Consider the following 23332-nt stretch of genomic DNA (forward strand, 5'->3'; position numbering starts at 1 on the left):
ATTTTCACTCTGCAGCGGAGTGTGCGCTGATATGAAACTTCCTGGCAGATTAAAACTGTGTGCCCGACCGAGACTCGAACTCGGGACCTTTGCCTTTCGCGGGCAAGTGCTCTACCAACTTAGCTACCGAAGCACGACTCACGCCCGGTACTCACAGCTCGAGTTCGAGTCTCGGTCGGGCACACAGTTTTAATCTGCCAGGAAGTTTCATATCAGCGCACACTCCGCTGCAGAGTGAAAATCTCATTCTGGAAACATCCCCCAGGCTGTGGCTAAGCCATGTCTCCGCTATATCCTTTCTTTCAGGAGTGCTAGTTCTGCAAGTTTCGCAGGAGAGCTTCTGTAAAGTTTGGAAGGTAGGACACGAGATACTGGCAGAAGTAAAGCTGTGAGTACCGGGCGTGAGTCGTTCTTCGGTAGCTCAGTTGGTAGAGCACTTGCCCGCGAAAGGCAAAGGTCCCGAGTTCGAGTCTAGGTCGGGCACACAGTTTTAATCTGCCAGGAAGTTTCAGGACCTACACATTTTACTGGAAGTATACCTTTCAGTAAAGTATTAGAGGGCGAGGAAAAATTCGACACTGCAAAGAGACATAACAGATGGCACCATAATGATTTTGGAAAGAATTGCGAAAGAAACTTTCCTGAATATTTATCTGACCAGGAAAAAGTCAATGCTGTGATCAGTGCCTTAACGGGAGAAGCAAAACGGTGGAGGTTGAATCTGGATACTAACTAGATGTCTTTTGAAAACTTAAATCAAAAATTTATTGACAGGTACTGGTCAGAACAAAAATAAGACTAGTTGTAGCGTGAGTTTCTAGTGGCCAGGTTGTATAACATCAGAGCTAGGCAAACCATGAAAGAGTTTTGCGAATCATGGTACAGAAAGTTGATACATCCGAAGGCTAGGAGGACTGAAGCAGAGATCGTTTTGGTTCTTTGGCAGAAACAGCCTTAGGATTCTAAAGGATATGTTGGGAGTACCCTTAGAAGTTTCTCTTCGTTCTTGGAAAGAGTAGAGGATGAAAATCACTGGCGAAGAAATAGTGAGTCTCGTCCCCATAATAACAACAATTATTCGCGAGAAAGAAATGACCAAAACAAACGACCTGAAAATGACAGATTTCGTGTGAACACGATTCAGAGAGGTCGTGCGAGAGGATGGGGAAATTATACGATGCGCGGTAAGGGATGCAGAGCGCGGAATTTCCAAAATAGAGACGAAATGGAAAACTGAAAACCGCGTGTGTTACGGGCCGGATTCACGCGGAAACCGGTTGCGGGCCCAAAGAAAAGATGTCAAATCATAAATTCGAGAATGAAAGATGTGCAATACGGGGCAGGAAGGTTAAGAACGAGCGTATGGAAGGCGGGCGCGGAGTGATACATAGTGGCGTTCCCAGTGTGAAGTCACGTGACCGTTTGCGCTGGTCACAACAAGATGGCTGCCATAGAGAGTAACAGAAGAGGTACGATCGGACACTTCCCTTGGCCGGTTTCAGTAATAGACGAATGTAAAACTGAAAATAAAGTTAATATGTCATATGATAAGGATAACTCAAAATCGGAATCGTGGGAAAAGACATTATTAAAGAATGAAAGGGAGCCAGAAATGGCGAGTGAAAAGGGGAATAATCGTACTATTAATGATGTGTATGAGGTAAAAGACGTAGATGCGGTGGAGGTTATGGTGAATGTTGTTGTAGTGGTCTTCAGTCCTGAGACTGGTTTGCTGCAGTTCTCCATGCTAATCTATCATGTGCAAGCTTCTTCATCTCCCAGTACCTACTGCAACCTACTGCAACCTACATTCTTCTGAATCTGCTTAGTGTATTCATCTCTTGGTCTCCCTATACGATTTCTACCCTCCACACTGCACTCCAATACTAAATTGGTGATCCCTTGATGCCTCAGAACATGTCCTACCAACCGATACCTTCTTCTGTTCAAGTTGTGCCACAAACTTCTCTTCTCCCCAATCCTATTCAATACTTCCTCATTAGTTATGTGATCTACCCATCTAATCTTCAGCATTCTTCTGTAGCACCACATTTCGAAAGCTTCTATTCTCTTCTTGTCCAAACTATTTATCGTCCATGATTCACTTCCATACATGGCTACACTCCACACAAATACTTTCAGATATTACTTCCTGACTCTTAAATCTATACTCGATTTTAACAAATTTCTCTTCTTCAGAAACGCTTTCCTTAACATTGCCAGTCTACATTTTATATCCTCTCTACTTCGACCATCATCAGTTATTTTGCTCCCCGAATAGCAAAACTCCTTTACTGCTTTAAGTGTCACATTTCCTAATCTAATTCCCTCAGCATCACCCGACTTAATTCGACTACATTCCATTATCCTCGTTTTGCTTTTGTTGATGTTTATCTTATATCCCCCTTTCAAGACGCTATCCATTCCGTTCAACTACTCTTCCAATACCTTTGCTGTCTCTGACAGAATTACAATGTCATCGGCGAACCTCAAAGTTTTTATTTCTTCTCCACAGATTTTGGCTACAAAACTGTCTTACTCCCTTCCCAACCACTGCTTCCCTTTCCTGTACCTCAACTCTTCTAACTGCCATCTGGTTTCTGTACAAATTGTAAATAGCCTTTCGCTCCCTGTATTTTACCCCTGCCACCTTTAGAATTTGAAAGAGAGACTTACAGTCAACATTGTCAAAAGCTTTCTCTAAGTCTACAAATGCTACAAACGTAGGTTTGCCTTTCCTTAATCTTTCTTTTAGGATAAGTCGTAAAGTCAGTATAGCCTCACGTGTTCCAGTATTTCTACGGAATCCAAACTGATCTTCCCTGAGGTCGGCTTCTACTAGTTTTTCCATTAGTCTGTAAAGAATTCGTGTTAGTATTTTGCAGCTGTGGCTTATTAAACTGATTGTTCGGTAATTTTCACATCTGTCAACACCTGAATTCTTTGGGATTGGAATTATTATATTCTTCTTGAAGTCTGAGGGTATATCGCCTGTCTCATACATCTTTCTCACCAGGTGGTAGAGTTTTGTCAGTACTGGCTCTCCCAAGGCTATCAGTAGTTCTAATGGAATGTTGTCTACTCCTGGGGCCTTGTTTAGACTCAGGGCTATCAGTGCCCTGTCAAACTCTTCTTGCAGTATCGTATCTCCCATTTCATCTTCAGCTACATCCTCTTCCACTTCCATGATATTGTCCTCAAGTACATCGCCCTTGTATAGACCCTCTATATACTCCTTCCACCTTTCTGCTTTCCCTTCTTTGTTTATAATTGGGTTTCCATCTGAGCTTTTGATATTCATACAAGTGGTTCTCTTTTCTCCAAAAGTCCTGTAGGCAGTATCTATCTTACCCCTAGTGAGATAAGCCTCTACATCCTTACATCTGTCCTCTAGCCATCCCTGCTTAGCCATTTTGCACTTCCTGTCGATCTCATTTTTGAGAAGTGTGTATTCCTTTCTGCCTGCTTCATTTACTGCATTTTTATATTTTCTCCTTTCATCAATTAAATTCATTATTTCTTCTGTTACCCAAGGATTTCTACTAGCCCTTGTCTTTTTACCTACTTGATCCTCTGCTCCCTTCACTACTTCATCCCTCAAAGCTACCCATTCTTCTTCTGCTGTATTTCTTTCCCCAATTCCTGTCAATTGTTCCCTTATGCTCTCCCTGAAACTCTGTACAACCTATGGTTTAGTCAGTTTATCCAGGTCCCATCTCCTTAAATTCCCACCTTCAGGTTTAATCTACAGTTTATAACCAAGAGATTGTGGTCAGAGTCCACATCTGCCCCTGGAAATGTTGTACAATTTAAAACCTGGTTCCTAAATCTCTGTACCACCATTATATAATCTATTTGAAATCTGTCAATATCTCCAGGCTTCTTCCATGTATACAACCTTCTTTCATGGTTCTTAAACCAAGTGTTAGCTATGATTAAGTTGTGCTCTGTGCAAAATTATACCAGGCGGCTTTCCTTGTCTCCCTTTTCCTACACTCGAATTCCAGTCACCCTTGGCTATTAAATTTTCGTCTCCCTTCACTATCTGAATAATTTCTTTTATTTCATCATACATCACTTCAATTTATTCGTCATCTGCAGAGCTAGTTGGCATATAAACCTGTACTACTGTAGTACGTTTGGGCTTCGTATCTATCTTGGCCACAATAATGTGTTCACTATGCTGTTTGTAGTAGCATTGCTATTTTCCTATTCATTATTAAATCTACTCCTGCATTACCACTATTTAATTTTGTGTTTATAACCCTGTAGTCACCTGACCAGAAGTCTTGTTCCTCCTGCCACCGAACTTTACTAATTCCCACTATCTCTAACTTTAACATATCCATTTCCCTTTTTAAATTTTCTAACCTACCTGTCCGATTAAGGGATCTGACATTTCACGCTCCCATCCCTAGAACGCCAGTTTTCTTTCTCCTGATAACGACATCCTCTTGAGTAGTCCCCGCCTGGAGATCCGAATGTGGTACTATTTGTCCTCCGGAATATTTTACCCAAGAGGACGCCATCATCATTTAATCATCGCAATCGGGGCTGACTTCGGTCGCGCAGCTTGAGGCTGTTGCCAATGGGCACCACTGTGGGGAGCCAGACTTGGGTATCACGGGGATGTCAACCTCGTCCCGTCTGTCCCCAGATCGGTCTGCCGCTGTGGTTGCCCCGGTTGCTGCCCGCAGTGGGGCTGAGCCCTGGCCTGTGGTTGATTGCGAGGTCGTTCCAAGGCGTGGCAGGCAGCGAAAGGCGTCCCCAGAGGCTGATCAGAAAGCCTCCCCGGTGCGTCTGACAAACCGGTTTCAGGCACTGTCTCTCGCTGAGCCAGATGCAGCTGCCTGCCCTGTTTCAGAGGATCATCCTCAGCCTTCAAGGTCCGGGCAATTGCAGAGGGTGGGCTTACTGGTAGTTGGGAGCTCCAATGTTAGGCGCGAAATGGGGCCCCTTAGGGATACGGCGGCTAAGGAGGGGAAGAAATCCAGTGTGCATTCCGTGTGCATTCCGGGAGGAGTCATTCCTGATGTGGAAAGGGTCCTTCCGGATGCCATGAAGAGCACAGGGTGCAGCCAGCTGCAGGTGGTGGCACATGTCGGCACTAATGACGTGTGTCGCTTTGGATCTGAGGAAATTCTCTCTGGATTCCAGCGGCTATCTGATTTGGTGAAGGCTGCCGGTCTTGCTTACGAGATGAAGGCAGAGCTCACCATCTGCAGCATCGTTGACAGAACCGACTGCGGACCTTTGGTGCAGAGCCGGCTGGAGGGTCTGAATCAGAGGCTCAGACGGTTTTGCGACCGTATTGGCTGCAGATTCCTTGACTTGCGCCATAGGGTTCCGCTGAATAGGTCAGGAGTTCACTACACTCAGCTGGCGGCTACACGGGTAGCGGAGGCTGTGTGGCGTGGACTGGGCGGTTTTTTAGGTTAGAAGGCCTCGGGAAAGTGCGGGATGGGCTGCAATGTCAAAGGGTGCTTGGTAATTACAGGACGTGCTTGGATCAAGGAACAGTCGGAATTATAGTTGTAAATTGTCGTAGTTGCGCTGGAAAAGTCCCTTTGCTTCAAGCGCTAGTAGAAAGCACAGAAGCTGATATTGTTATAGGTACAGAAAGCTGGCTAAAGCCTGAAATAAGTTCTGCAGAAATTTTTACGAAGTCTCACACGGTGTTCAGGAAAGATAGATTAGGCAGAATTGGTGGTGGAGCGTTTGTGTCTGTCAGTAGTGGTTTATCTTGTAGTGAAGTCGAAGTAGATACTCCGTGCGAATTGGTATGGGTGGAGGTTATACTTAACAGCCGAATTAAGTTAATAATTGGCTCCTTCTACCGACTCCCAGACTCCGATGATACAGTTGCGGAACAGTTCAGAGAAAGTTTGAGTCTCGTAACAAATAAATACCCCACTCATACGGTTATAGTTGGTGGGGACTTCAACCTACCATCGGTATGTTGGCAAAAATACTTGTTCAAAACCGGTGGTAGGCAGAAAACGTCTTCCGAGATTGTCCTAAATGCTTTCTCCGAAAATTATTTCGAGCAGTTAGTTAACGAACCCACGCGAATTGTAAATGGTTGCGAAAACACACATGACCTCTTAGCCACAAACAATCCAGAGCTAATAGAGGACATCATGACTGATACAGGGATTAGTGATCACAAGGTCATTGTAGCTAGGCTCAATACCATTTCTTCCAAATCCATCAGAAACAAACGCAACATAATTTTATTTAAAAAAGCGGATAAAGTGTCATTAGAAGCCTTCCTAAAAGACAATTTCCATTCCTTCCGAACTGACTATGCGAATGTCGACGAGATGTGGCTCAAATTCAAAGATATAGTAGCAACAGCAATTGAGATATTCATACCTCATAAATTGGTAAGAGATGGAACGGATCCCCAGTGGTACACAAAACAGGTCCGAACGCTGTTGCAGAGGCAACGGAAAAAGCATGCGAAGTTCAGAAGAACGCGAAATCCCGAAGATGGGCAAAAATTTATAGACGCGCTAAATTTGGCACGTACTTCGATGCGAGATGCCTTTAATAGGTTCCACAACGAAACATTGTCTCGAAATTTGGTAGGAAATCTGAAGAAATTCTGGTCGTATGTAAAGTACACAAGCGGCAAGACGCAGTCAATACCTTCGCTGCGCAGTGCCGATGGTACTGTTATCGACGACTGTGCCGCTAAAGCGGAGTTATTGAACGCAGTTTTCCGAAATTCCTTCACCAGGGAAGACTAATGGAATATTCCAGAATTTGAAACACGAACATCTGCTAGCATGAGTTTCTTAGAAGCAACTCAAATCGCTTGGTACGGGCAAGTCTTCAGGTCCAGATTGTATACCGATTAGGTTCCTTTCAGATTACGCTGATACTATAGCTCCCTACTTAGCACTCATATACAACCGCTCGCTCACCGATATATCTGTACCTACAGATTGGAAAATTGCGCAGGTCGCGCCAGTGTTCAAGCAGGGTAGTAGGAGTAATCCATTTAACTACAGACCTATATCATTGACGTAGGTTTGCAGTAGGGTTTTGGAGCATATACTGTATTCAAACATTATGAATCACCTCGAAGGGAACGATCTATTGACACGTAATCAGCATGGCTTCAGAAAACATCGCTCTTGTGCAACGCAGCTAGCTCTTTATTCGCACGAAGTAATGGCCGCTATCGACAGCGGATCTCAAGTTGATTCCGTATTTCTAGATTTCTGGAAAGCTTTTGACACCGTTCCTCACAAGCGACTTCTAATCAAGCTGCGGAGCTATGGGATATCGTCTCAGTTGTGCGACTGGATTCGTGATTTCCTGTCAGGAAAGTCGCAGTTCGTAGTAATAGACGGCAAATCATCGAGTAAAACTGAAGTGAAATCAGGTGTTCCCCAGGGAAGCGTCCTGGGACCTCTGCTGTTCCTGATCTATATAAATGACCTGGGTGACAATCTGAGCAGTTCCCTTAGATTGTTCGCAGATGATGCTGTAATTTACCGTCTAGTAAGGTCATCTGAAGACCAGTATCAGTTGCAAAGCGATTTAGAAAAGATTGTTGTATGGTGTGTCAGGTGGCAGTTGACGCTAAATAACGAAAAGTGTGAGATGATCCACATGAGTTCCAAAAGAAATCCGTTGGAATTCGATTACTCGATAAATAGTACAATTCTCAAGACTGTCAATTCAACTAAGTACCTGTGTGTTAAAATTAAGAACAACTTCAGTTGGAAGGACCACATAGATAATATTGTCGGGAAGGCGAGCCAAAGGTTGCGTTTCATTGGCAGGACACTTAGAAGACGCAACAAGTCCACTAAAGAGACAGCTTACACTACACTCGTTCGTCCTGTGTTAGAATATTGGTGCGCGGTGTGGGATCCTTACCAGGTGGGATTGAAGGAGGTCATCGAAAGGGTGCAAAAAGGTGCAGCTCGTTTTGTATTATAACGTTATAGGGGAGAGAGTGTGGCAGATATGATACACGAGTTGGGATGGAAGTCATTACAGCATAGACGTTTTTCGTCGCGGCGAGACCTTTTTACGAAATTTCAGCCACCAACTTTCTCTTCCGAATGCGAAAATATTTTGTTGAGCCGAACCTACATAGGTAGGAATGATCATCAAAATAAAAGAAGAGAAATCAGAGCTCGAACAGAAAGGTTTAGGAGCTGTTTGTTTAAATATTTGTATATATGTGGATGCAAACTGAATATTTTCATCATTTCATTAATTGTTGAACCTTGTAAAATGTATTGTGATCATGAGTATGCTTATGTGTCTGTGAATATTCACATTCTTTAAAAAATATTGAAAGTCAAATTTGTGTTTTGTTAAGTTAGAATGTTTCTGTGATGTTGTGTATGCATATTTTTTTAGAATACTATACCTGTTTTACTAATGCCCAGATTATTTTGTATACTGCTTATCTGACAGTGATATAGTATCTATGTGGAAGAGACAGAAAATTTAATGTATGCTCTGTGTAATGGTGAAAATTAGTTTCTTTAAGCCAGTGTAAAAATGAAAATTACTGGAAATGTGTTATTTTGAAAATATTTTTGGGAGAAATGTATAAAATTTCTTAGTGTATATACTGTATGTCTGTAATATGTGTATTCTTTTTTTTTTTGTCCCAACTGAAGTTGGATGGAAAAATTTTTGTTTGTAGCTAACATCACTTAGATGTTATAGATGTTTCCTTGAAGTGTCTGTTATGGGAAACTTCAACGAAATATGGGGCATGTGTAACACCATAGCTCTAATAATCTACTGATTTATTTTGCTTTTTGTTTTATTTAATGTTACATCGTTTAGCTTCTGTAAATGTGTTTGATTGAATAGATAACACAAAATTGTATACTCCTTTCTTTGTAAAAACTTTGATGTCATGGTTTGATTCTATGCAAGGTAGTTTATCTATCATTTAAATTCTTTGTCTCATTTGTAGGGAGACAAATATTACTGTATATAATTGTAATTTTATTTAAATATTTTTGTAGAAATGTCAATATGTGCAAAGGTTCTGTTTTATTTAAAATATTTGTTTGATTTTATGTAAACTACTGAGCGTCACTTAGGGTTCTTAATTATATCATATGTAAAAAGTGTTGTTGTTGCCCTCGGGAACGGAACTGTGTAGTGCATGCAAATTGTGGTTGGCATAGGTAGAAAAGGTGGAACAAAGAGTTGGTCGGGAATGAGCTACCAAACTGTGCACTGCCAATGTAAAAGTTGTATATTGTGGAGGTTCTGAGAGAGGCTTTTCCTGCCGCTTTCCAATGCCTCAGATGGATGGATAAAGAGTTGGAACTATTCTGGAATTGAAGTCTATCATCGCCAGTAAGAAATGACAGAGTCCGGCAATTCTACCTGCAAATCCATCTACCAACATGCAGTTTCCACCACACTGCGCAATCACTATAATGGAGCACTATAGTAATGTACAGTGAAGGATCAGCTCATTGGATGTTTTAGTTTGCACAAATATAAAGTAACTTATAACTGAATTCATGTACCTACTTTGATTTTTCCGCTATTACAACACCTCTCCATTTGAACTATAATTACCGAGTATCCGAGTTTGTGGAAAAAATGAAAGCCTCAAAGCCAAATAGTTAATTAAATAATGTTCTTTGATCTTTGGTAAGAAGGAAGTATTCAGATTTGCTGTGGATTTAGTGACATTGTGGGAGGTAGTAAATGTTGTTTTGTGAGAGCCTCCCAGTGATGGAATCAGTCCAATTTAAAGTTTTGTGGAGTTTCAAAGTCACCTATTTAATTATTTACTTGAAAGTAGAAGACTGCCGTAATAAAGACAATTTGCTGTTTCTTTTAAAGATTAAAAGCTCTTAAAACAGAGGCTTATAAAGTTTTGCTTAGTTAATGATCGTAGTGCTGCCTGTAGTAAATTTTAAAAGGTGAGCCAGTTTCTTGCAAATTTGTCAACATTGTGTCTCACTGTAGCAAACGTGGAAAACTGCAATAGTGGCAAGTTGTATACTCATGCTTGCTAAGTACTTGTTTCTTTTGTGTAATAAAAGTGTATAATAATGTTGTAACAGGATCCACAGTTTGCCTATTGTGCTCGTACTGCATAACGATTAACAGAAGGACAACTATTTATGAAAACAGTAAATTCTTTATTAAAAAAATGAAAAGTAATCTGTTAGTGGATTCCATTTAACTTTCACTCTAAATAGAAAAGTATTTAGCTAAGAGAGACTTCACCTGTGACCAGTTCATAATTTTGTGTTAAGTAGGAAAGTGTTTGAAAAATAACACTTAACCTATGTCCTATTTATGTTTCTGCAGTGAATATTAATAGTAATGTCATAAAGCTTATTCAGTTTGAATAAGCACCGATATTAATAGTGTGTTCCGTTATCTGTAATACTTATGCAAATAGTTTTTTTCTGATCTGTCAGCTCAACTCTTACCGTGAAGATATGCAGGTGTTAGAGTTCATTGCACTCGCTTGTAGCAAAGTATAGTTTGTGTTTGTCCGCTAAGGTTATTCATACTTAATTTCTTGAACAAGAATGTGAATTCTCTTGCCTAATTAGGCTGGTGACCGTTTTCCTTGTTCTTTGAACAGTATGGATAGGTAAAATATTGTTTGTACTGTTCAACTATTTACGTAATTCTGACTGTCATTTCCGATAAGGCACCCCAATTAGGTACAACATGGTCAACATAACAAAATTCCTCTCAGAGGGTAACACTGCTCTGTTGCTTTATACCATAGTTGCTTTAACTAGATAGTTTTATTTCACGACCTGGCTTCTACTTTAAGGTTATGGTATAGCAGTAGTCGGTGGTTGTGTTATACCTGTACTGTCGTGACATACTATCCACAAATTCATCAAGTCACTGTTGATCCAGATTTTACCGTTCCTCAACGGCGATTCGGCGTAGATTCCTCAGAGTGGTCGGTGGGTCACGCAGTCCATAAACAGACCTTTTAAATCTATCCCAGGCATTTTCCATAGGGTTCATGTCCGGAGAACATGATGGCCACTCTAGTCGAGCGGTGTTGTTATCCTAAAGGAAGCCATTCACAAGATGTGCACGATGGGGGCGCGAATTGTCGTCCATGAAGGCTAATGCTTTGCCAATATGCTGCCGATATGGTTGCACTATCGGTCGGAGGATGGTATTCAGGCAGTATGCCCATGTTTTCTTCTGGCCTCTGAATTGACTTACCCAGACAGATAATACAGATCTTTTTGTTTGGCATGGACTCCAAACCACGCGGCAGTTTGCAGCTTTCACATTAACACATCATGCAAGAGGAAAATGAAGCGGTAGACACAAAGAAATCTTCGATTTTCAGATTTATTATTTCTTACCCAGCGAACCGCCATGAGTGGCCTATAGATTATACCCACAAATATCTACCTTCGCAATGACGCAACCTTAATATGGAAACCTCAAGACTTGTATCGTTCATATAATTTTCTAAGTAACCCAAGTCATATAAATGATTGCCAAGTTTTGAAGCGCTGTATGACCAATAAGACAAAACTGAGACAATTTTTCTCTTACGTACTGGAGTGACAATAACCGATAGCCAGGAGCTTTTTCCTACCTGAGCCTCGGCACTGCAGTGACGGGAGAGCCATCTGCGTGTTGCCAGACGACGGCTGGGGGCGGGCTGCCCCTTGCGGCACAGCTGAGCTGCGCCCCTGTGGAGTTGGAGAAGCGCAGCCGCGCCGGCGGCTCCTGCACCAGCACCGGCGCCTGCACGCCCAGCTGCCCTCGACACACGCCTGCAACAGGTAGGGAGAGAGGGTCACCTGATGAAGGGTTGGCGCTGCAAGGAAAGCTGGCTGAGAAGAACAGCTTCGAGAATGGTTCCAGTACTGGAACTATAACTTGCTCACTATCCTGCTTGCGGTGTGGGCTCGCAACAGGTGAAATGCAATGAGTGAAAGGCTGGAGATGTAGTGGTGATCATTAAAACTGCCACACACAAAACGATAGCATATAACCAAGTCTTATTTATAGCGTATACACTATGTAGTAGAAAGAATGCATTACTGAGTTTGCAAGTGAGCTGGGAGGTGTGAAGGGTACAAGATTTAGTATCACTTCAGGCAGCAGCAATGCCTCTAACCTTGCTGGGCGCTGGGCCTAACAGAACTTGGATGTCAGTCATGGGTATGTCCTGTGCTGCTTCAGCTGTGTGTCAAAGTTCAACTTTGATGGCTGGTAAGTGGTCACATGCCCAGCCATTCTCTGTTCCGGAGAGATCCACAGAACCCAAAGCCCATGGCAGTTGTCGAACAAATTCTCTGTTGAGTAGATTGTGACACTGCACTCGACATGTAGTCATGCGTTATTTTGTTTGAAGATAACATCAAGGAGGTGAAACATTTGAATCTTTAAAGTCTGTCAATTGGTCTTAACATGGATGTGGACACAACACTCATCGGCAACATAGAGATTAAGTTTTATCACATATGGCTGCTATCAATGCAAAGGTTTATTTGAACACAATGCCACACTGGCATATCCTATTGCAGATGAAAAATGTTTGCCTTTTTTTTTGACAAGATCTTGTACTCAGCAGAGGGTGGGGATGTACAGTTTGATACAGAATCCAAATTGAGGTGATTATTTTCTACATATGTTCTTATGCAAATAGGACTAACATAGTCTGTAACTAAAACTGGAGAGCAAATAATGCTGCAGGCACCAGTTAATTGGTGTACGTCGGATTTCTGCAGCTGTTGGCTGTTGCAAAATCGCTCTACATTCTAATATACACTAAGAATAACAGCCTAAATATTTCCAGTACTGTGAGAAGGTTAACTGGATAATTTGGGTGAAATGAAGGAACCAGATCTTAAAGTAAAGATACATGAAGTGTCATTTATCCACTGACGAATTGTTGACGAAATTTATGTGATGCTTTTGGAGGCTTAGAGATGTTAAAGGACATAATGTGTCAATATCACTTTGAAATAAGTGAGATGCATGCGTTAGGCAGAGAAATGGAATTCATGATGTGGTAATGTTATTATAAATAGATAAAATATTAACAAAGTATGCTTCAGTTTTCTTTTTGGCTGCCAGCTAAGTGGAGTAAAGTTATGAATTAATCTCTTATGGTTACTGTGTACACTGGTATGTACTTGAGGTCGTGATTAGGGATGTTCATTGCAGATGCTCTTCAAAATCGGTGTTATTCTTGCTGAATTGTTACGTTCCAACCCATTGGATAATTAATAGCGTGCTTCCGTACGCAGTAAGAAAACAGGCACCTAAGTCATGAATTTAATGGCATTGAACATAGCTTTGAATGTAGAGTGAGTCCCCTCATCTACCAACAATAAACTAAACTTAAAGGAATTCACTAACTGGTTACCAATGGATACACTTACTGTGTAGCTTTATGGACGTGTGTATGTATGGTGTGTATGGTTAGAAACACTCCAAGTCCGTATGGTAATACAGTAAAATATACCATGATTTCAATGAAAATGTGTTCGTTATTATTTCAGTGTAATTTCCGGCGGTGGTGATTTTCTGTATCTTGATACATCGTCATATATCTATAGTAACGGCACAACGACTGGTGTCATTCATATTATCGAGAATACGTACAGTACTCGAGACGTACCGTAATTAACAACAGAAAATGGCATGGCTGAAAGTACGGTAACTGAAGTAAGAACATTCCGGTACATATGCCTATACAGGTTTGGGAGATAATTGAAAATGTGTAGCTATGACCTGCTAGTAAATTAAGTATGAAATAGTGCTTTAGTTAATACAAATTAATTTGAACTATAAACATTTCGTCTAAATCTCCATGTAATTGGGCTCTAATTTCATGGTCTTTGATAGGGGATTGTGATACATACACGATGGGCAAACTGCGCAAATTGTTGCATATTCAGATATTTTTCAAACTTTTTAAAAATTTCTTAGTCGTTAGTCTTTTGCCAAGTTCAATATTTTCCACTACAAATTCCTCTTTTGTACCACCCTCTTTAACTCAGAGTAGCACATGCACCTTACATCCTCATTTATTTCTTGGATATATTCCAGTATCGTTATTCCTCTATACAATTAATCCTCTCTGTTATTTCCTGATCTCTTAATACACGTCCTCTCATGCTGTACCTACTTACTGCCAATGTTTTGTGTTTCCTTCTTCGTCGATTCTGCAGAGAACCTCATCGTCCTTTTTCTTATCAGTCCACCTAATTTTCAGCATCCTCCTGCACAACCGCGGCCCAGATTCTTTGATTCTCTTCTGTACCAGTTTTCAGACAGTCTGTGGTTCACTACCGTACATTGATATCCTCCAAAAGTAAATCCTCAGCAATTCTTTAATCAAATTAAGGTCTATGTTTGATACTAGTACACTTCTTTTGGCCAGAAATACTGTGCTAACCCGATTTTTATATCCTTCTTGAATCTTCCATCATCTATCAGATTACTGGCAAGATAGCAGAATTCATAACTGCGTCTACTTCGTGGTGACAAATTTTGATGTTTAGTTTGTCCATGTTGTCATTTCTACAACTCCTCAATACTAGCATTTTGCTTCTTTTCGAACAGTCCATAATGTGTGCTCATTAGACTCTTCATTCCGTTCAATGTGTCACATATTCCTTATTCGATTTCATGAAGGATGGTGATGCCGTTGGTGAATATTGTCATTGAAATCCTTTCATCTTGAAATTTAATCTCACTCATTAACCTTTCTTTTACATAGGTCATTGTTTCTTCGATTTATAGTCTAAACTGTAGAGTTTGTAAGTAGGCTGTAGGCTGTTTAGGTTTTTTTATTGGTAACGCCGCCGCCACGTAGCGCTCTGTATAAAAATCACTGGCTGTGCCGTGTGCAGTCTGTGGCTGGTTTGCATTGTTGTCTGCCATTGTAATGTTGGGCAGCGGCAGTTGGCTGTTAGAGGCGCATAGCGTTGCGCAGTTGGAGGTGAGTCACCAGCAGTGGTGGACGTGGGGAGAGAGATGGCGGAGTTTTGAAAATTGTAAGAATTGATGTCATGAACTGATATATATATTATGACTATTATGGTAAATACATTGTTTGTTCTCTCTTAAAATCTTTCATTTGCTAACTGTCCCTATCAGTAGTTACTGCCTTCTGTAGTTTGAATCTTTTATTTAGCTGGGAGTAGTGGCGCTCGCTGTATTGCAGTAGCTTGAGTAACGAAGATTTTTGTGAGGTAAGTGATTTGTGAAAGGTATAGGTTAATGTTAGTCAGGTTCTTTCGTAGGGATTTTTGGAAGTCAGATTGCTTTGCGCCAAAAATATTGTATTTCAGTTTAAGCACAGTCTTGTATAATTTTTTCTAAGGGGACGTTTCAAGTTGAATGGCTGCATACCTGCTTTACATCCTTTTTAATGAGAAGAGTTCATTCTTGGTTTCGCATAGTTTCTGTTCTTAATTAGGAGTAAATTCACCGAAGATTGTTTTGATTTTTGTATATGCTAATCCCTCCTACCAACGATAGTTTCTTTGTCGAGTTCTTCACACTGTTCCTGAAGTCATTTTGCCTAAGCTTCCCTGCGCCTCCTAGTTATTTCATTCCGAAGTGACCTATATTGCTTTATCACTGTATTTTTCTTGTCATTCTTGTACTTCCTTCTTTCGTCGATCAGTTGAAGTACTTCTTATTTTACCCAAGGTTGACTGTACCAATGTTTGTCTGTCCAATTTCCGTGATTGCCCGTTTTAGAAATGCCTATTCCTGTTCAATTGAACTGCTTACCGTTGGATTCACTATCACAGCATGTACAACCTCCGAAAACTACGAATGCATGTCATCAGTCTAAAGTACCTTACCTTTCGTGCGACCCACTTCCTCACAAAGTGCAACTGTCCGGCCACAGAGGAGCATTTCCCCCGTTTCAGTGCCACTAAGTACTGGAGCAACTAAATCACATTCTCCACTAGGGCTTCGACTACCTCACGTCGTGCCCTGAAATGAGGACTCTGCCTCGTGTGCTGTCCTTAGGTTAGCTAGGTTTAAGTAGTTCTAAGTTCTAGGGGGACTGATAGCCATAGATGTGAAGTCCCATAGTGCTCAGAGCCATTTAACCACTTTGAAATGAGGAGTGTCCTTCACACTATTCTTCCACCCTTCCCACAGTGGTATTCCGCCTCCAACCGAATATACACGATATCCTCTGTCACGACCACTGTTCCCTGCCACTTGCCTCATGGCTCATATCGCTGTATGGACCTAGATTCAAGACCTGTGCCATACATCCTTCAACAAACCACCTACTCCGGCCACAAGCATAACCTATCCCATTAACTACTCATGTGACCTACTAGCTAAGCTGCAACCACTGTGCTGCGTTCTATGTGAGTATGACAATCAACAAGCTATCTGTCTGCGTGAATGTATACTGGCAAATTGTGGCCAAGAAAGAGCTGAGTCACTCAGTTGCTGAGCACACTGTCCAACACGACGTTCTTCATTTCAGTGACTGCTTCACAGCCTGTGCCATCTGTATCCTTCCTACCAACACCAGCTTTTCTCAGTTGCGCAGATGAGAACTCTCCCTGCAATATATCCAACGTTGCTATAACCCTCCTGACCTCAGCTTTTGTTTGTCATTATTCTTGACCTACGTATACCCTTACCTGTTATGATACCTGCACTAGAGAACCCTCTAGTCCACCTAGACACTCACAATCTTCTCTCTTTTTCTGTTGCCCTCTTCCCCCTCCCTCTCAATCGATTTAACGGCTTACCACAATTGTCTTGTACCCCAAAATGACTACTGGGTGTTATGTTCTCCGATCTGCCACAGGTTACTCTACCAACATTATGGCCAGCCGGGAGAACACTGCAGAGCGTTCGCTGTTGTCGGCGATGTTGAGACACTCCTGTTAAGAACCATGTTCCGCCTTTTTTAATGGCCAAGGGGACTATCATGAATTACGGTGACGTCAGTGTAATTATTTTCTTCGAGTAAAGGAGTGATTTCTATTCATCTCATTGCGATTTCTTTCTGTTACCTTCTATGTTATACTGTAGCAGTTCTTTCCATATACGGTCCAAGTTTCACAGAGCTATGTTAATCGGCAGTGACACATCATGTGAGAGCTACTTTCGTCCTTCAGTTTTGCACACCAGTGTATTTTGATCAACTTGTTATATCGCAAGTTAATTATTTCTTAAAACTGAGAGCGAGTTCGTGACTTACCTTGCAATTTCTTTACGTATGTGACCTTCCTTGGTAAACTACTTGTTGATAAATCGGGGTACTTGGTTAAGAGCCGACATTAACACAACCTCAATAGAAATTCCACTCCTTCTGAAATGCTGCGCAACAGACATCAAAAAGCAAAACAGGGGTGATAGGATGTAGCCGAATCAGATCAGGCGAGGCTGATGGAATTCTATTAGGAAAAGTAGTAAATAAATTTTGCTGTTTATACAGAAAAACACCTGTTGATGGCAGAAACAGAGAGAATATAAAATACTAACTGGTAATAGCAAGAAAATGATTTCTGAAGAAGAGGAATTTCTTAATATATGTTGTAAATTTAAGTAGTAGGAAATTTTTCTGAAGGTTTTCGTCTGGAAGTATCGTGTGCCTAGGGCCTCCCGTCGTGTAGACCGATCGCCGGGCGCAAGTCTTTCGATTTGACGCCACTGCAGCGACGTGCGCATCCATGGGGATGCAAAGATGATGATTAGGACAACACAACACCGAGACTCTGAGCGGTGAAAACCTCCGCCCCAGCCGGGAATCGAACTCGGGCCCTTAGTGTTGACATTCTGTCGCGCTGACCACTCAGCTACCGCGGGCGGACTTCACGATAATGCAACGTGGGCGATAAACGGGTCATACAAGAATAGACTAGAAGCTTTCGAGCCATGGTTTTACGAAAAATGATGACGATTAGATGGTTAAAGGGAATATCTAATGAGGTGATACTCAGTCAGAAAAAAAAGAAATTTTTGGCACGACTTTGGTAAAGGAAGAGGTCGATTGTTGTTGTTGTGTTCTTCAGTCTGAGACTGGTTTGATGCAGCTCTCCATGTTGCTCTATCCTGTGCAAGCTTCTTCATCTCCCAGTACCTACTGTAGCCTACATCCTTCTGAATCTGCTTAGTGTATTCATCTCTTGGTCTCCCTATACGATTTTTGCCCTCCAAGCTGCCCTCCAATGCTAAATTTGTGATCCCTTGATGCCTCAGAACATGTCCTACCAACCGGTCCCTTCTTCTTGTTAAGTTGTGCCACAAACTTCTCTTTACCACAATTCTACTCAATACCTCCTCATTAGTTACGTGATCTACCCATCTAATCTTCAGCATTCTTCTGTAGCACCACATTTCGAAAGCTTCTATTCTCTTCTTGTCTAAACTATTTATCGTCCATGTTTCACTTCCATACACGGCTACACTTCATACAAATACTTTCAGAAACGACTTCCTGACACTTAAATCTATACTCGATGTTAACAAATTTCTCTTCTTCAGAAACGCTTTCCTTGCCATTGCCAGTCTACACTTCGCTCTACTTCGACCGTCATCACTTATTTTGCTCCCCAAATAGCATAATTCCTTTACTTCTTTAAGTGTCTCATTTCCTAATCTAATTCCCTCAGCATCACCCGACTTAATTCCACTACATTCCATTATCCTCGTTTTGCTTTTGTTGATGTTCATCTTATATCCTCCTTTCAAGACACTGTCCATTCCGTTCAACTGCTCTTCCAAGTCCTTTACTGTGTCTGACAGAATTACAATGTCATCGGCGAACCTCAAGGTATTCATTTCTTCTCCATGGATTTTAATACCTACTCCGAATTTTTCTTTTGTTTCCTTTAGTGCTTGCTCAATATATAGATTGAATAACATCGGGGGGAGGCTACAACCCCGTCTCGCTCCCTTCCCAACCACTCTTCCCTTTCATGGCCCTCGAGGTCGATTAGTAGGTCATACTACTAAGCAGGTTCAAATATATGTAGATAGCAGTAGTTATACATAGATGAAGAGGCTTGCTCGGCATAGAATAGAGAGGAGAGCTGCATCAAATCAGTCATCGGACTGAAGACCAAATCGACATCTTAATCCATACACAAAGCTGTTCCGATACAGCGTAAGCTAGTATTTTGTTCATTACGCGATAGTGGAGCACTGTAACGAGGGCAGCGTATACGTACAGGAACAAGGCTGTGCTTTTGCGATGTGCAAATAGTCCCCGTGGCGACAGCGAAAGCTTTCGCGGACGAAACTCTTTGCCAGTGAAGAGGGGCTTACGACGAACCGGGCGAGCCTCTACGGCAATCCGCTTACGGGATCTCTCTCCCAGCACCGGCGACGCCAACAATGCTAGCTGCTGCAGACCTGCCACGCAAATGCATGCTCTGGTTTTTAAAATGCGTCGCCGTACAGAGACAGGTGCTGCTGTTCATAAGGTTGAAAACCTGTGAAGAAATGGGAAGTTCTATAGAAGGATGATTATAAAATCGGACTACCGAAACGCAGTGCTAAAATGAATACACAAGAAAAGATATCCGTGGGGAATACCTACCGGGAAATGGTATGGAATTTTCGGAATTTATATGCGCTCTTTTTTACGCCTACAACGTCTTTGTTTTAAGGTTTCCCAGTCTAACAACCCTACCATAATAAAGGTCAAAAATTAATTATGATTTTAGTGTTGCTCACGCTGCTAAATACTGCATTTTCGGGCAACAACAAAGTTATATTAGTGGCAGGTGTCATTAGAGCACAGTTAATAAAGTCTTATCTTGAAATAATGAATAAACTAGGTACTCATCTTTTCGTGTTTCCCACGCTGGTCTCGTTGTGAACTCATGGCTCAATCGTCGAAAATCTAGGTAGTGATGATTCCAAGCTCGGATGCAAAGAGGCCTACGTGTTATTCTGCGATATTCAAAAGTTTTGTAGATGTGTTTCATAACCCATTCTTGAAGATTGAACTTTTGCAAGTTAGGACAATCGTGATGTAAAAAAGTAATCAGCACTTCGAATTTAAGTTATACTTCTTTTTTATTACTTTTGCTACAATATCACGTAACTCGTTCCAAAACATCACTTCACAATATAAAACATACTTAAAAGTATCTTCCTCGCTGTTAAAGTTCACATTTCATAAACTGACTACAATTTGCGTCTTTTCAACATGACGACAAAGACTTGACTCTCTACGCTTACGCGCCCAAAAATCAGAGTTACAAGTACGTCAATGATCATAGTGACAAAAGAAAGAATACACATAAGAATAATATCATAGCAATATATACATATCGATGTATCGAAGTACCTCTACATTAATGAAATCAAATCTGAATGTAGTCACAGAAATATGTTAACTATTTTACAGAAACACAGTAGAATATTGCAGGTATCGAGAGGTTGAGCTGAGGTGCCGTAATGGTTACTTATTTGAAGTACCATTACACAAGAGAACCTTGTAATGTATTCCCCTCAAGGAATGCCACATCTGATATATCGACTACCGTATTTTCCACCCAGCACCGCCGTATTAACTTACTGATAAGAACTAATCATGGCGCTCTTTCTTATGCATTTATTTACGCACGAAGGACTAATTCAAGAGGGACATTCAATAAACAATGCAACACATTTGTTGTGGAAGCAGGTGGTTTTATTCAGCACTCCAGTGAACCATTTTTTTTCCCTCACTCTTTCTGAACATAATCGTTCAATACGACATCCTTACGGCATCTTACTGGGAGGTCCTGTATATCCGTATGTCATCATTCTACTGCTCGACGTCGGAGCCAACGACTTGGTGAATCAATAACCTTCCAATGTTCGATTTACTGCTTTCCGAGGAGTGGATTGGGCCAATCAGATAGAATGTGCGAGTTGTGGACTCTAGGGCGTATGAGCAAGAACACTGCAATGAAGTTTTGCGAGCTCCTCTCGGGAGCACAGATTTGTGTGAGGCCCTGCGTTATCATGGGGAAGAATTTCGTTTGCATTTTTGGGCGACGAACTCGTTGAAGACATTTCTTCCATTTCCTGAGGGTAGCACAATACACTTCAGAGCTGATCCTTGCACTATGAGGAGGAAACCAAACGGAATGACTCCTGCAGATTTACAGAAGCCTGTCACCATGACTTTACCGGCTGTGATTGCGGTTTTCAACTTTTTCTTCGGAGGAGAGGTTTTGTGGTCCCACTCTGTGGATTGCCGTTTTGTTTCCGCAACCTTGTTGTGATGATGATAGACGTCTTGCCTAAGGACTCAACATGCTTTTGTTCACTGTCAGGTCTCCGTAAACGTTCTGCAAGCGCCTATCAATATCAGCGATGTTCTGGTTTTCCGTCAAAAGATACTCAATGACAGCTCTCTGCTTGCAATGTACCTCCGTTACAGACGCTAGTTTGGAAGATACATATAGCGCCACCATCTAACGGCACTTCGTGAAACTATAGAGGCTGAAGCTTCAATATTTCGCGAAGTTCCACAGCAAATTTCTCATTTTTTTAAACTGAAACTAGACGGGGAAGAAAGTTGCATTTCTTATTGAATTCCCCTTGTAGATTAGTATTACCATTTTCGGAAATCCATGTTAAAACGATAATTATGGATAAACTTTTCAGACGGCAATTTAACTTGCAACTTTTCCGATTTAATCAGACTCTGTCTATAGCGACCTCTGAAAGACAGTTATTAGGAATAAATTTATTTTGTTTCCGCTTTAACCAATCTATTGTGATTGTAAAGGCGTTGGTCATTCAGAATATTTACTAAAGAAATCTTCTTTAAAGAACTTACGCTACAGAGCAATCAAAGAATCCACAGTTCTTGCCAGACGATTCTAGTTTCATTTCGTCAGAACAGAATCTGTGTTATAGTTAATTCCAACACTGCTCCACATGCATGGGTCTTCACATATACGAGGCGATAAGAGAGGAGACACATAGCAACAGGTAGTGCTTCGCGGTCCTAATAGTTTGCGCTCTATTGTGCTGGTATTCGACATGGTTGGTTGACCACATTTGTGGCGGGAACAACAACTGCAGTTAGCCCTGGAGTTGCTATCTCTGTGCAAACCTCGTTAACGAGCTTCATTACTTGAACGCACTCTCTCCGTCGCTCTGTCTCTGTCCCTGCCCCTCTCTCTCTCTCTCACTCACTCTCTCTCTCACACACACACACAGTGCGAGAGATACAGAAATACAACCATGCTCGCGTAAATACAGACTCAATTTGAGAAACAATGGTACAAGCTACGTACTTTGCTTTGCCTTTTTCAAGATATTGTTGACGTTTTTATGGCTCAGAGCTCTAACCAGAATGCATCAGAACTAAAATTGTATTTAGTCAAGTCACCTCAAAAATGCCACTGCTATAGTCCTGCGCCTTTGAATACAATCAGCAGGAACAGAGACGGGTTATCAATGTAGCACAAACTGCAGGTCATCCGCAGTCAGAGGACTGGTACCCCACTCACCTATTTTTCTGGAAAACTAACCGTTAGCAATTTCGAACTGACTATGATTACTAGGATTAAACGCGAATGGTTGGTCAACGGCATAAAATTGCTCGTGCTTCTGAACTTTAACGGCTTCTTCCGTGGCTTATTATTACAAACGAATAACACAATAGTGTGAATATTCGACAGTGCCCGATAACAAAATTTCAACATCCAGAATGGGATGAGGAAACGATATCTTACAGATCGACAGGCTATGTTTTACAAAATCGAGTCAAATTAACATAGAACTTGAGAGCATGTGCCCACTTACCCGTATGACGTTGCACCCTCTCCGATCTGATTGCCCTAATTCTATTCGGAAGGCTGTCTAAAGTCGTTTTATCCTCTCCTGAGAAAGCTGGTACACAATGCTGGAAATGAGTTGTTAAATGCTGGACACTGGCAATGGGAAGGAGTTGATCTCGCTGGGCATGTGTGTACCTCAAGAGGATGCAGACAACTCATAGCCATAAGTGACATGTTTACACGAGCTTTGTCCTGCTGAAAAATCGTCTTTGCGATATGTCACACGAGAGGTAACATATCAGACCACTGTCACATCCGAATGCATCGCAAATCTGAGACAGCTCTATACGATTAGCTGGCCAAATGGAAACACGCAATGAGGCCACTTCGAAATTCGGTCAGGTGCTGAAGACATTGTCTTACACGAGTATGTGGCATCTCCGTATCTTTCAGTCAGATACTGTTCAAGTCGTTATATAGTCTGCCAGTGCTGTGTAAGGCTCGAATCGGTGAGGAGACGAGGAAATACCGGGCGAATAGTTGAAAGTGATACACTATACCAACACCAGAGGAAAGTGAATAACTTTAGTTCA

General features: G+C 41.6%; 1 protein-coding gene across 1 annotated transcript in view; it reads right to left on the reverse strand.

Annotated features, from left to right (window-relative positions):
• The window catches only part of LOC126298023 (Down syndrome cell adhesion molecule-like protein Dscam2), a 632609-nt gene extending 620443 nt beyond the window's left edge, over positions 1 to 12166 (reverse strand). Inside the window, exons 1-2 of the mRNA XM_049989376.1 lie at positions 12125 to 12166; positions 11597 to 11943 (exon numbers count right to left, since the gene is read on the reverse strand). Coding sequence (XP_049845333.1) covers positions 11597 to 11943; positions 12125 to 12166 — 389 coding nt within the window. The remainder of the gene's footprint in view (positions 1 to 11596; positions 11944 to 12124) is intronic.
• Positions 12167 to 23332: the final 11166 nt, after the last annotated feature.

The sequence above is a fragment of the Schistocerca gregaria genome, chromosome 1 (assembly GCF_023897955.1).
Source record: "Schistocerca gregaria isolate iqSchGreg1 chromosome 1, iqSchGreg1.2, whole genome shotgun sequence".
Classification (NCBI taxonomy): Eukaryota; Metazoa; Arthropoda; class Insecta; order Orthoptera; family Acrididae; genus Schistocerca; species Schistocerca gregaria.